Raw genomic sequence first — 12800 nt, forward strand, 5'->3', positions numbered from 1 at the left:
TCTTTTCTCTACTGACCAGGGAGCATAGAACTTATGGGGGGGGGGGGGACTTTACATTTACAGAAATTTCCAGCTCCTAAGGCTTTAATAGTGGAACCCCTGGAGAGTGGAGGTTAGCTCCACTCCCTGTTTAGCTCCCACCCTCTGGCCTCATCCAGGGCTAGCATGTGGCCACTGCAACCTCCAGAACTCAGGGGCTTTTGGGGTCACATCCAACCTTCTAATGCATCTGCTCTGTGATCGTGGGTAAGCTGGTCCCCTTCTCTGAGCCTTATCTGCGACAAGCAGAGAGAATTCAAGAAGATGGATGTAAAGCATCTGGTAATTGCCAGGCCAAGAGACTGGGCGCTGGATATTTGGGGCCGCAGGCCGAACCACCCGCTCGCTGACTCAGCCGATGCACCCTGGGTGGAGAGGGAAAACGGACTACGTGTGTGAGCCCAGGCGGTGCTCGGCCTCTGCGGCCTGCTTTCCGGTGTCCTAAGAAGAACGCCCCCCTCTTCTCCACCCCTTCCCAGTTCCCGGCAGCCCTGGCCGCCCCGCCCCCTCAGCAGCTGCTGCTCCCACCCCCTCCCTGCCCAGCCCATTCTGCCTCGTCATCTACTGCCCCGCGGAGGCTCGACTCTTGAGTGGGGCCGCCCGGAACGCACAGAAGCGGGAGCCGCCCCCCCACCTCCCCGGCCCCCCCCCCCCCGGCACCTGGCTGGAGGAGGGAAGAGAAACTGATTGGGCAGAATCTGCGCCCCCTCATCACCAGCCGCGCTTGAAGGAGGTCTGTGAGCCCCGCCCCTCCGCCGGACTCTAGCTCTGGGACTGGGTGGAGGGGAGGTAAGGGGAGCCTTGTGATCTCACTTTCGCAAAAGCTCCCGCAGTTTCCCACAACCCTTGCTCCCTAGCGTAAGAGCCTGCGCAGCGAGGTGGGAAGGAGACCCAGACCCCTCTGGATGCGTGGCACCTGTAACCTCCTGAAGCTCCGGGAAGAATTTGGTCTGTGACCCTTGAAGGACTAGCCACGACAAAACTTTGGTATTCACTTCTGAGCATTGGGTCGCAGGGGGAGACCCAGACCAGCTAGGGTCTCTGCACCTCAGACTGGGGTGCACAAAGTGCAGGACTTGGCATAATGTGGGGAGGAGGTTAACATGAAAATAAGTTGGGGAGCAATGAGGGAAAAGGAGAGGCCAGTTCAATCTGTCCCCCCCCCCCCCAATTCTCTGCACTTGTACAGAGTAGGTCCTGCACCTGTGACTGGGGGGACAGTCTTTGGAGGTCTCTGCCAAAGAGGGCAGAGGGTCCGTGTACACAGTGCAGTGATGTCCGCGCAGTTGTGAGGGTGTATGCTGTTCACTGGTTCCACAAGAGAAGGAACCAGTCTGCTTTTGGGACATTCTGGCACTGGGGTGGGAAAGGGGACATTTGAGTCACGGAGGATGGGTCCACAGCATGGAGGTAAGGAAAGGGTATTCCAGGCTTAGGGAATAGCATCTGCATCTGGTTCAGATGTGCCAGGGGCTTGCAGGGTTCTCCCAGCACTGTGTGGTGGAGGGAAGTGGGAGAAACCCCAGCTGTCCAGAAGGTTAGGAGGTGGCCTAGAGCAGCCAGGCCAGATAATCTTGATTCTCTCTGATGGGCAGTGGGGGGAAACAGGCCATTAGGGCTGATGTTCTGCTTCGCAGGAGATCTTGTTGTAGTTCAAATTAGAGCAAATAAGATCCCAGTTCTGCCACTTGGTCTCTCCTCACCTGTAAAATGGGGACAATAAATCCTGTCCCAGGGGCTTGTCAAAGTCACTATGTGGTGGGAGTGATGGGATGGGACTGAGATGTACTTAGAAAGACTGTCATAGGAGATGAGGTGACCATGGTGGGGTTGAGGGGGATACTAATAGAGACCACTGAGAGGTAGAGGAGTAGCATTTGTCAGAGATGTGACATGAAGGTAGAGGGAGGGGTGGGGGTAGTTCTGGTCTCTGGTCAGTGGCCTGGGGAAAGAGCTGACACTTCAGTATGGCTAGGAGGGTGAAATGGCCAGGGAGGCATAGCTTGACACCAAGTGGTAGTGAGAGAGACCTGGGAGGCAGGATGGGGGCTAGGACCAAAGGCGCTCACCCAGACCTGGAGCCAGGTAGGGAGGTAGCAGAGTGACCCCAAAAGGAGGATGAGACCCAGGAGGGTGCTGTGTGAACAAAGCCAAGGCTGGTGTAGGTGGGCTGAAGGAGGGAGTGGTTCAGGGCCTGACCTATTTTGCCCCTTAATGCCAGGGGCTTTGCTGCCTGGGTTAGGCCACTCCAAAAGTGATGGACCTTTATCCTTGGTTGTTAATAAATGGACACAGCAGATTAACTTCTGCCTAAGACCTGCTGCTTGCGAGAGACAGTCTCTCAAAATGGGAGGATCCATGGAGGAAAACAGAAAAGTTCAGCAAGCATTTGTTGGTGGCTTTTATGAGTTGGGTCTGTGGTACCTAAAGATGAAGCATTCCCAGGGAAGATTCCCAGGGAATCAGGGAGACGTTGGGTCTCAGGTAATGTCAGGAGGTCTTGGTCAGAGCTAGGTCTCAAGAGGATTCAGGCATCTCTACTCAGGTATTAGGGAGCCAGGAAGCGCCATCAGACCAATGTCAGGGTTACAACATGGTGGTATTGGTGAGGGACTGCAGGGGTGGAGCCTCCCCCAGAAAGATGGGCCTCAGGATCAGGATAAGGAGCCTAGACTTCCTTCAGTTGGTGAGGGAAGGCTCTCAGCACTTGTGCTCTGGGTGCAGAGGGGATTCAGCACTCAGCAGAGTCTAAGCTGTACATGAAAGGCTAGACTAAGTAAGAGGTTAGGATGACAGAGAAATACTCAGCAGATAGACTGAAAAGGACCTGACTGCAAACTGGGTGTTGAGTATCCAGGTCAATTGTAGGTCTTTCTGCTTGTTAAGGTGGGGAAGCAGGCTGGGAAAAAGAATTTAGTTTGGATAAACGGTCTGAATCAAATGCAGGATCTGCAGGCAGCGGAGACACAGGAGGGACGTCCTGACTGGGGAGAGTGGTCGAGAGTAAATAAGGGCCCAGGGATAGCATAGAGGAGAGGGGAGCCACAGCTGACGTTTAGGAACCCAAGGAGAAGCCTGAGGAGGAGAGGGGACAGAAGCAGCCTGAAAGGCAGGAGGTACAAGTCCTGTGCTGAGGAGCTGTCCGGCTGCCCAGGTCAAGGTGAACTTAAATCCCAGCCAAGAGTGTTCACGGAGACCCTGGGAGAGAGGTCAAGGGCGGGGGAGTCCTTGCCCTATTACCTCTCTCCCCTCCCCCATGCAGCCCCCACCATGGGCAATGCGCAGGAGCGGCCCTCAGAGACGATCGATCGCGAGCGGAAACGCCTAGTGGAGACGCTGCAGGACGACTCCGGGCTGCTGCTGGATGCACTGCTGGCGCGCGGCGTGCTCACCGGGCCTGAGTATGAGGCGTTGGACGCGCTGCCTGATGCCGAGCGCAGGGTGCGTCGCCTGCTGCTGCTGGTACAAAGCAAGGGCGAGGCCGCCTGCCAGGAGCTGCTGCACTGCGCCCAGCGTACTACGCGCGCGCCAGACCCGGCCTGGGACTGGCAGCACGTGGGCACTGGTGAGCGCTAGAGGGGCGGGGCCTGGGCCAGAGCACGGGGCTTGGCGGGAAGGGTAGAGTGTGGAGCTGAGTTGTAGGTGGCCGTGTGCCAAGGATACCGCTGAGGCCTTAAAATGAGATACTCAGATACTCCCACCTCCAATCCAGGCTACCGGGAACGCAGCTACGACTCTCCATGCCCTGGCCACTGGACGCCTGAGGCACCTGACTTGAGGACCGCTTGCCCCGAACCCCCCAGAGCTTCAGACTGCGACGAGGCTGGGGTTTCAGGGGGCTCGGAGGCAGTATCCGGAACCCTCAAGGAACTCGATCCGGAAGTGGAAGCTGAAGTCTCTGAAGGGGCTGAGCCAGAGTTGGAACCCCAAATGGATCCGGAACCAGAGCCAGCACCTGAACTGGAGCTGGAGCCACAGCCAGAGCCAGAGCCAGAGCCCGACTTTGAGGCGGGTGACGAGTCTGAAGGTGTGAGGCTACCCAAACCTGGTGTCGGATTGGCGGGAGGGTCCCTCCCCCCCCCCCCGCCCCTGCCCCCGGGCCTAACCCCCCCCCCCCCCCATCATTTCTAGATTCCTGAATGTCAGCGTGCTGATAGGCTGCTGCTCTCTGCCCAAAGCAGACAGGACCTGGGATCCTGCTCTGGCATTGGGGAGGATGCCACCAAGTCTCCACCTGACCCAGTACCACTGGAAGTGAATAAACTCCGGTGGGTCATCTTGGGCCCTCTCTGTGACTCTGACTTTTTGCCCAGGAACTAGGGTGAAGATCCACACCCCTAAGTCTTAGCAACCTGGGAAGCCCTGTGCCCCACTGCCTTGTCCTTAGCCCCTTTTCATCCTCAATAGCCCAAGCCACACTCCCCTGGAGCCCTCAGTTCCAGGCCCCCAGTGGGATGACGGCCATACCCTAGGGCCCTGCCCTACAGCCCTTTTCCTCTAATGAACCAGTTGGGGGGGGGGGTGCTGTGTAGTCACCAGTCCCACTTCAGGGAAGCCATTGGGCCTGGTGCAGAGAGCCAGAGGAAGGGAGATTTCTTTCCACTTAGGACAGGCTAGAGCTCACAGCCCTGGGAAGTGAGATTAGAAGTGAGAGAGGAAGAGGAAGGGATCTTGGGTAGACAGAGCCCACACACTTCATTGTGATTGTTGTTTTAATTGTCTGGCTTCTCTCTGGACCGGGAGCTCTGTGAGGGTTCTGACGATTAACTGGCACACAGAAGGTGATCTACACGTATTCACTGACTAAATGCATAAGGACTTTCCAACTGCATTTCTGAATTTTACAGGTGGGAAAACCAAGGGCAAGGGTCGGGGTGGGAACGGGTCAATGTCACACAGTTGAGTGAGGTGAAAATGGAAGCAACAACCACCTCTACACCTCTCCTGGTCCAAGAGGGGCTCATACTTAGGACGATGGCTAGGGGCCTGCCCCTCAGGCTTGAGTGTGACTGCTGCCAGGCAATGCCACCCTCTGCCAGAGACCAGCTGTGAGGGTATGGGCAAAGACAGGAATAGCACAGGCCAATGGTGGGGAGTAGGGGCAGGGCCAGGTGAACTCTTGGGCTTGACTCACAAGTCCTGAAGAACTGTGTGTGTGTGTGTGTGTGTGTGTGTGTGTGTGTGTGTATGAGGAAGAGAGGGAGGGAGATGAGAGTGGGGCTAGGAACAGTTGGTGCCTTCCAGAGGAGCTCTGTTCCCTCCACCAAACCTTCAGAGGCTGCTGCCTCCCAAGACCCAGGATGCAGAGCACATAAATAGGGAATAAATACGTGACCAGTGGGAGAGGCAAAATGCTGGAAAGCACACCCCAGCCCAGCTGGGTCTCTACCACCAGGATCCCTGCCCCTTGAGTCTGTGTGAAAGCCAGGCCCTCAGGCTCAGGCAGTCACCCCAGGAGAAGGGAGATCCCCACCAGGACCCAGTGAGAGGTAGACAGCGTGAAAGCTGAAGGAGCACCAAGGGGCCAGGTGGGGGAAGGGAGAGACTGGAGTATGCAGACACTCAAAGCCATCTCATGCAAGAACAAGTTTCTACTCCCAAACCACCCCCCTCCCCATCATGCTCAGCTTCCCTCCTGCCCTCAGGCTTACCTTCTGCTCAAGAGAGAACTAGAGGTAGGAGGGCAGCCTCAGTTTGCCTGACATGCTGCTGCTGGTCCCTAGGCCCCAGCGAGGCTACCAAGGGACACAAACCCTCTGATGCCATCCCTACCTCCTGGGATGCTCCTGCCCTCCCAGTTCCCCAAGAAACATCTAGGCCATGGAAGCACAGAACAGTCAGCTTCATGTTCGGGGAGCTGATCTGGGGCCCTCTGTCCAGGGCCTCTGCCTACAGCCCTTAACCAGCATCAGTCAGGCAGTAGGCGGCCCAGTTCTGCTTCATCCAGCCGGTTGGTGGCCATGATGTGCTCCAGCTGCTGCCGGTAGCGTGCCAAGTCCTGCATGAAGTGGGGCACCCGGGTATTGTCCAGCACCCCATGGGGCCGCAGATGGTCTACATCCTCATAGGACACCTGCAGGAAGGAAGCTGGGCCTCAGGGGTAGCCAGAGTGATGTGGCTTTCAGGTAGCTGGTCCTAGCTCTCTATGAATTGCTCATTGCCCTCTGCTCCTGGAATGCCTCCTTCTACCCTCTGGATCCACTCCAAGGTTACATACCCTGAGGCTCAGTCCTGGATGTGTTTGTTCTCTCTTCGAACACTTGGTATCGTCCGTGCCCCACAGCCCCATTCTTGTCTCCAGCCCAGCTTTTCCCCTCACCTCCAAATGCAGGTATCAAGCTGACTCCTCAGCACCTTCCCCTGGATCTCCCTCAGACACCTCAGATCCCACACCCAATGCTGAACTGGGTGCCAACTTATGCCAGCCCCACCTTCCGCAAAGTTCTCTAGGCCAGCTCAAGGGAAAGAACCTGGAATATGTCACCCTCCAACTCAGGGTGGTCTTTGAGTTAGAGGGATTCCATTCTCTGAAGAGTGTTCCCCAGCTTGCTCCTCCCTCTGTATGGCTACTGTCCAGTTAGGCCAGACCACCAATTCTTCAGAAGTGATTGGAGAGGTGGCTTCCTCCTCCCCCCACACTCCCTTCCCTAGGCCTCTCTCTCCAATCCACCTCCCACTTAACATCCACAGGAAGCCTTCAAAAGTAAAAATGACATTTCTCTGCTTAAAGCTCTACGGATTTCCCATTGCTTCAGATGGAAGTCCATCTTCCTCAGCCTGGCACAAAAACCCAGAGCCAGAGACTTGGTCTCTGGCCACTTCTCCAGCCTCCTTCCCCACCCTTTCCTGACTGCTCCCCTGGCCTGAATGCTCACCTCCTTTGAAATGCAGTATCCACCCGCACACCTGACGTCTAGGTCAGGTACCTACTTTTGCTGCCAGGTTGTCACTTCACTTTTGTTCACCTCCACCCAGGTTCCCCCCACCAGAGGAGCTTGGCACCCAGTCCTTAGTCGAGCACCCATCAGAGGCTCAGGGAACACTGCAGTGACAAGGAGAGCTGACTGGGATCTCTTAGAGGTCCGTGGCCCCCTACCTTGCCCAGTGAAGTCAGCAGTGGGAAATCGATGGTCTGGCGGTGCCGGAGAATGCGCACGATGCCATCCAGGTACACCTGATCCTTGCTGAAGCAGCCTGTGGGCACGGGAGGGCCGTGAGCCCCTGGCCGGAAGCCCACCCTCCTCGCCCCTGCTCAGGGCACTGCCCCCCACCCCGCACCCCCAGGTTTCCTTCAGGGCAACCCTCCCAACACAGCACGGGTGCCCACCCGGCAGCGAGGTGTCAGTCTGCCCGCGCTTGGCGCGCACACAGTACTCCCAGCGCACGTCAGCATCCTGTACGTAGCGCGCCAGGTCCTGGAAGAGCTGGCGGAAGGACATGCGCGAGGCGCGGTGGATGGTGTAGTAGAGCAGTGCGGCACGCCACAGAAATGGCTGCTTGCGGAACAGCACGCTGTGCAGGCTGGCCAAGCCCTCCTCCGTGGGGTTCGCTGGCCGCAGACCGTACTGCAGCCGGCCCTCGGCGCTGTGCCACGGCTGCCGGGCGTTGTTCACTCCCCGCAGGTAGTGAGTGCCTGCAGGGAAGGCGAGGGGAAGGCGACACTGGGTGGGGCATCCAGGGGACCAACCTGTGTCCTGCTACATCCTGCAGGACCTCTAGCGGGTGAAGGTGACTCACGTACACTCCAGCCCCTAAACTCAGGCTCTCATGCAAGTTCTCCCCACCCCCATTCCCTGCCCCAGACAAATGCATACTCACCCAACCCCAGGCAGCGGGAAGACCCTCCTCAGGTGAACTTGCACCCAAAGACTCAGAGTCCCACACACAAGAATCCTCCCCACCTATCCAGGGCTACACACACAAACAACTCTCCCAAACTCACACTGCCTCCCTATTTGCCCCCTCTACCCCCGGAGAAGCAGGAACTCACAAACCACCCCGGGCCCCACATCCTGCATGCCCATATCATGTTGAAAGTCATGCTGATGACCCCCCAGTGATAAACACCTTTTGCCCAGAGCTACAGAATTCTTGATGAGGAGACACAGACAGAAAGGAATAGTAATTAGTGTCCCATGTTCTCCATTTCAGCTCAGCCTATCCCCTCCTAAAACCGGGCTTTGTGTCCTCAACCAATTCCATTCCTAAGATCTGGCCTTCCACCCACCCTGGAGGGCCTCTATGTTGGCTGGGCTAGTGCAACCCTCAGGGTACTCCCTCTGGCCTGTCCAGGCCTCAGCAACCTTGTCCCCACTGTCAAGGGAAATCAGAAAGGAAGCAGAGGGACAAAAGATACCCAAAGGGAGCAAGAGATGAGGGTGAGCCCAGAGAGTGGGCAGGCATGTTCTGGCCTACCTCTGTGAGCCAGAGGGAGTAGGTAGCTGCTCACGAAGGGAAAGGGCCCGTCCTCCGGAAGGAAGGGGAAGAAAGAGAGGGGGTGGGGTTACTGGGGCCCCTCACTGCCCACCACCCCATCCCAACCCCCTCTCATCCTACCCACCCACCCACCTACCCACACCCTGACCTATCTCGTGCCGCAGCATGCCCTCCAACCAATACTGGCGGGCTCCAGTCAGGTTGATGGCCAATGTTGGTCGGCTGTTCTCCACCATCATCACTGCCTGGGACAGCAGGTCCTCACTCAGCTGCACAACAACCTGCAGGTGGTAGTGACCTAAGCCATGGCCACCAGCCCTGGGGCCAGTATGCAGGTGGACATGCTGATGCCAAAGGGTAGCCAGGCCACACACCTGGCCAGGGCACCCACACTTTACCACCTTTGCTCAGAGCCAGCTCCCACCTTACTGGGGCAGGGATAGGGGCTTGGCTGGGGTCACTATCTGGCCACGTGTAGAGCTGGGCCTGGCATCAGCAGCCTGGTTTGGGGCACATAGAAAAGGGGCCCGGAAAACCGGGCTGGCTCACCTCCCCAACGCAGCCCTCCTTCTGCATGTATTTGCGCACAATAGACCAGATCTGGCACTTGGTCAGCAGCTGGCCCCCAGTTGCAGCTTCAAAGTGTTCATAGGTACCAAATTTCTCCAGGACAGCCTCAATGATGCCTACTGCCTGCACATAGGGTTGCAATGGCTGGTCAGACCAGGCCTCTTGGGTGGTCAGGCCAGGGTGAGGTGGGCAGGCTAGACTGACCTGATGGATGAACTGTCCAGAAGCCTCACAGTACTTCTCCAGCACAGCCGTGGGCATGGGCTCCTGGTATTCGAACTGTGGGTTGTAGGTATAGTGGGACTGGAAGAACTTGTCCCGCTCACGGTCCATGTTAGTTGGCCGCAAAGCCACCAACATGCAAGGGCTCTTGCTGGCACCACGGCCTGCATCCTTTCGACTCTTAGCAATATGAGGAAGAGAGGCTGCAGACCTCAGGGTGCCCCCACCTGGGTCCCGTCCCCGTCCAGGTGGGGCCCGACCCTGGGTGCCACCCCCCCGCCGGCCAGTACTATTTACAGTATAGGTGCTCTCACTGCGACGCATGTGGCCACGGTGGCCCAAGTGCAGCTCTGAGAAGGGCTGCAGCTCAGGCTGGGGCCGCAGGGCTGAGGGGATTGACAGAGCCAGGGGCAAGGCCAGGGACCGAGGCCAGGGGTACAGCAGTGTCCCATCTCGGTCTGAGGGCTTCAGCCTATGGCGCAAGGACGAGGGACTGGCTGGTGGGCTGGGGGGTGCCTGCTCATACACCTGAGCCCCTGAGTCCAGCACCATTCTGTCCTGGGGGTCACATCCAGCCGAGTCACTCCAACTCCCCACACTGTCGACTTCTGGGGACAAAGAAGGGCATGTGGAGGCCAGTATGAGTGGCTGTGGCCTGAGAATCAGCAGGCCTGTGCTCCATACTGTCCATGCTGGGTGGGTGCTTAGTGGGCTCAGGGTCTGCCACCAAGGGTCTGGGGAGCTGCCCCCTCCCTCACCTCCATCCCAGTGTCCATGCCTTCCAGCAGGCTCACCCAAGGAAGCTGGACTGGGGGAAAGCAGGAGGCAGAACTTCTACACCCACCTCAACAGCGGTTACTGGAATCCCCTTAGCCTATGAGCTACTGAGAACAAGGCCTGAGCCTCTACTCATGGTTTTATCTCCTGTGCTCAGCACCCACACAGGCTGGGAGCTGGGACAGTATAGCCTCAGTTGCTGGGGTGATCAGTGAGGGGCTCTCACCACCTTCTACCTGACTTCCATCTATGGCCCTTTGTCAGTCTCATCCCTCCCCTCCCACCTGCTCCACCACTCCTCCAGCCCAGCTGGCCTCAGTCAGTTTGAATGCCTGCATGCTCCGTGCTTATGTTAGTCTCTCCACCTGGAATGCTCTCTTTCCTCTGGATCATCTGTGCAAATCCAAATTAGAATCAGCTTTTGGGGAGCAGAGGAAGACTTTAGCAAACTCAACCCAATCCCTAGTCTGTCTCCTCTCAGAGGCCTCTTTCTAGTGGTCATCCAAGGCCAGTGTTTGGACCTTTACTCCTGACTCTGTACTAGGGCTCAGAACAATCCAGTCTCTCCCCGAAAGTCTGACTGAAGTCTCCAGAGTCGGAACTCTCTTGCCTATTCAGGGATACAATTCCAGCATTTCTCCAACATCGTCAATCTCTTCCTCTACTAGATTCTTTCCATCAGCATAAACACTTGCTGTTATTTCTGTCTTAAAAAATCAAAAGCAAAACCTCACTTGACCCCACACTCTCCCAGGCCCACCGCATTTCCCTCCAGCTGCTCCTTATTGCAGCACAACACCCCAAGTCATCTGCATGTAGTAGCTGACTCCTTTCCTGTTCTCTCTTACATTTCACTCCAGCTAGGCGTTTGCCCCACTCTCCATTGAAACTGATCTGACCAAGGTCATCAATGATCACATATTGATCAGCGCACTCAACATAATTAATCATTTCATCTTGGAAACACGTTCTCTACTTGGCTTCCCAAATACACTCAAACATATTCTCCTACCTCACTGGCTGTTCATTCTTGGTCTTCATTTTTCATCATTCCTATCTTCCTGATCTCTTAATGTTGTCATGCCTCAGGGCTTGGAAACTTCTATGGAAACTTCTCTCCTCTTCTCCATTTATGCTTACTTCCAAGGGTGATCTCATTCACTTTCATGGTTTCAAAAACATCAGCCCAAACTTCTATAAACTTCAAGCTGGTGTTGCCAGTTCTCAAGTCAACATCTTTACTTGAATTTACAACAGGCATCTCAAACTGAACACGTCCCCTATCTGGAATGCTTCCCCCTCATATTAACTGCAGGGCTCACTCTCCCACTTTCCTCAGATCTCTGCACAAATATGTTATTAGACAAGTTTCCCTAACACACTCTCTGTAAAATAGTAAACCTCCCCCTCTTTCCTCTCCGCCACAATCTTCCCTTCCCCACGTTATTTTCTGAAGCAGTAATCACCATCTGAAGTACAGTATATGTCATTACCTCCCTTCTCCTTTTGAATGTTCATAGCTGTGTCCTCAGAACCCAGAAGAGTATCTGACCCAGAGCAGTTACTCAATAAATGGGATGAACCCAAGAGCCCTGCTCCTTTGCAGAACTGGAATCATTCCTTCCACACATTCTGTTTCCCTGTATAGATCTGATCCCCCATCCCTACCTCCCTCCGTTCTGCCTAGTAACCACCTGTTTGAAAAAATTTCAGGCCTCAGGCTTCATTCTTCTCAACTAACTGTACACTTTTCTGGACTCCTCACTGATCTCTGGGCCTCTCCCTAGACCAGTCCCCTTCATCTCCCCCACCCCTTCTTTCATTCGACCTAGCTCTTCATTCGACCAAGAATACGCCTGCTTCTCTCACGTCTCAGTTCTTTTGCTGAGAATGCCCTCCCAATGTCTCCCTGTAGCAAACTCCTAACCATTTTTCAGGGTTTGGTTTAGGCCTCACCTCCTCCCGGAAGCCTTCCTGGCGTCTTGGAGGCTCCCAGTGTCTAGGCGGCTTCTTTACCACTGTGTCACTGTCGGAGCCTAGGTCTGTGTCTCCCCACCTCCCCCTTAACTCCTTGAGGGCAGGGACGGGTCTGATTGACCCCCATGTCTCAAGCACCCAGCACTACAAGCAGAATGAATGAAAGATGGCTGGGGAGGAGCCCAGACAGAAGGCGGAGTCCAGCGACAAATAAGAGGGTGTGGCCTGCGCCAATAAAAAATTCCGGGAGAGAGTAACGTGGAAGAGAAGCCAATGGGGACGGAGAGATAGAGGAGGGGCGTGCCCTGTAGCCAATAAGTGGCGGAGGATGGGGCAAAGGGCGTGGCCAATCGAGGGCGGAGCCAGAGGACAATGGAGCAGGGGGGAGAGGGGCTACCCGCTCAGATGAGTAGGGGTCGCGCCGCATGCCTTCGCGGCCTCTCGGAGGTGGAGGGTTCCGTCCGCGTACCGCGCCCCCACCTGTTCGTTCCTCTTCTCGCCACCACCGTTCCCGCTCCGCAACACCAATCACCAGCCGCCCACCCCGCGGAAGCCGACGCTGGTGACGCACGCACTTGGGTGCGCGCACGCTCACACGAAAGCGCGCGTTTTCGCGTCAATCTCGGCGGCAGCGCGCACCCAAGAACACAGCTGGGGGTGGGACCAGTCAAAGCAGAGGGGGCGGTGTCCGCTACTAGGTCCCGCCCCTGGGCGCGGCGATGTCCTAAGCCCGCCCCTCCACGAGCGCTGGGGGAGTTTCAGGGCTTCAGGTGCTACTC

The 12800-nt window shown here is 56.5% G+C and overlaps 2 protein-coding genes across 14 annotated transcripts; one reads left to right on the plus strand and one right to left on the minus strand.

Moving 5' to 3' along the window:
- The first annotated feature begins 52 nt into the window (after positions 1-52).
- NOL3 (nucleolar protein 3) lies at positions 53-4334 on the plus strand. Of its 7 annotated transcripts, none has more exons than XM_040498353.1 (5): positions 53-772; positions 897-987; positions 3302-3604; positions 3752-4066; positions 4171-4329. In XM_040498353.1, exons 2-5 carry the CDS (start codon positions 945-947, stop codon positions 4176-4178), a joined length of 669 nt encoding a protein of 222 aa, XP_040354287.1. In that variant the 5' UTR covers positions 53-772; positions 897-944; the 3' UTR covers positions 4179-4329. The 7 variants fall into 7 exon arrangements, with proteins under 7 accessions (XP_040354287.1, XP_040354291.1, XP_040354288.1 ...); XM_040498354.1 differs by having other exon boundaries at positions 56-772; positions 897-1026; XM_040498358.1 differs by lacking the exon at positions 53-772 and having other exon boundaries at positions 835-987; positions 3752-3957; positions 4024-4066; positions 4171-4334.
- A 399-nt stretch (positions 4335-4733) lies between these two features.
- MATCAP1 (microtubule associated tyrosine carboxypeptidase 1) lies at positions 4734-12606 on the minus strand. 7 transcript variants are annotated; one of them, XM_040498336.1, is made up of 8 exons: positions 12001-12495; positions 11057-11252; positions 9250-9875; positions 9025-9168; positions 8624-8756; positions 7367-7672; positions 7136-7233; positions 4734-6112 (listed from the first exon to the last, which is right to left on the minus strand). In XM_040498336.1, the coding sequence occupies exons 3-8, from the start codon at positions 9817-9819 to the stop codon at positions 5948-5950; spliced, it is 1416 nt and encodes a 471-aa protein (XP_040354270.1). In that variant the 5' UTR covers positions 9820-9875; positions 11057-11252; positions 12001-12495; the 3' UTR covers positions 4734-5947. The 7 variants fall into 7 exon arrangements, 6 of the variants coding, with proteins under 6 accessions (XP_040354270.1, XP_040354273.1, XP_040354274.1 ...); XR_005797756.1 differs by lacking the exon at positions 4734-6112 and adding an exon at positions 8455-8506; XM_040498339.1 differs by lacking the exons at positions 11057-11252; positions 12001-12495 and adding an exon at positions 12502-12591 and having other exon boundaries at positions 9250-9324.
- Positions 12607-12800: the final 194 nt, after the last annotated feature.

Source organism: Herpailurus yagouaroundi, unplaced genomic scaffold (assembly GCF_014898765.1).
Source record: "Herpailurus yagouaroundi ecotype Mexico unplaced genomic scaffold, PumYag 190, whole genome shotgun sequence".
Taxonomy (NCBI): Eukaryota; Metazoa; Chordata; class Mammalia; order Carnivora; family Felidae; genus Herpailurus; species Herpailurus yagouaroundi.

Bases quoted from the DNA above. Each gene is read 5' to 3' on its own strand.
- NOL3 (XM_040498353.1), top strand. From the start codon at position 945: ATGCGTGGCACCTGTAACCTCCTGAAGCTCCGGGAAGAATTTG. The intron at 988-3,301 runs GTCTGTGACCCT...TCCCCCATGCAG, and splicing joins GAAGCTCCGGGAAGAATTTG to CCCCCACCATGGGCAATGCG. The intron at 3,605-3,751 runs GTGAGCGCTAGA...CCTCCAATCCAG, and splicing joins CTGGCAGCACGTGGGCACTG to GCTACCGGGAACGCAGCTAC.
- MATCAP1 (XM_040498336.1), bottom strand. From the start codon at position 9,819: ATGGTGCTGGACTCAGGGGCTCAGGTGTATGAGCAGGCACCCCCCAGC. The intron at 8,757-9,024 runs GTGAGCCAGCCC...TACCACCTGCAG, and splicing joins AGGAGGGCTGCGTTGGGGAG to GTTGTTGTGCAGCTGAGTGA. The intron at 7,234-7,366 runs GTGGGCACCCGT...CCGTGCCCACAG, and splicing joins GACTGACACCTCGCTGCCGG to GCTGCTTCAGCAAGGATCAG.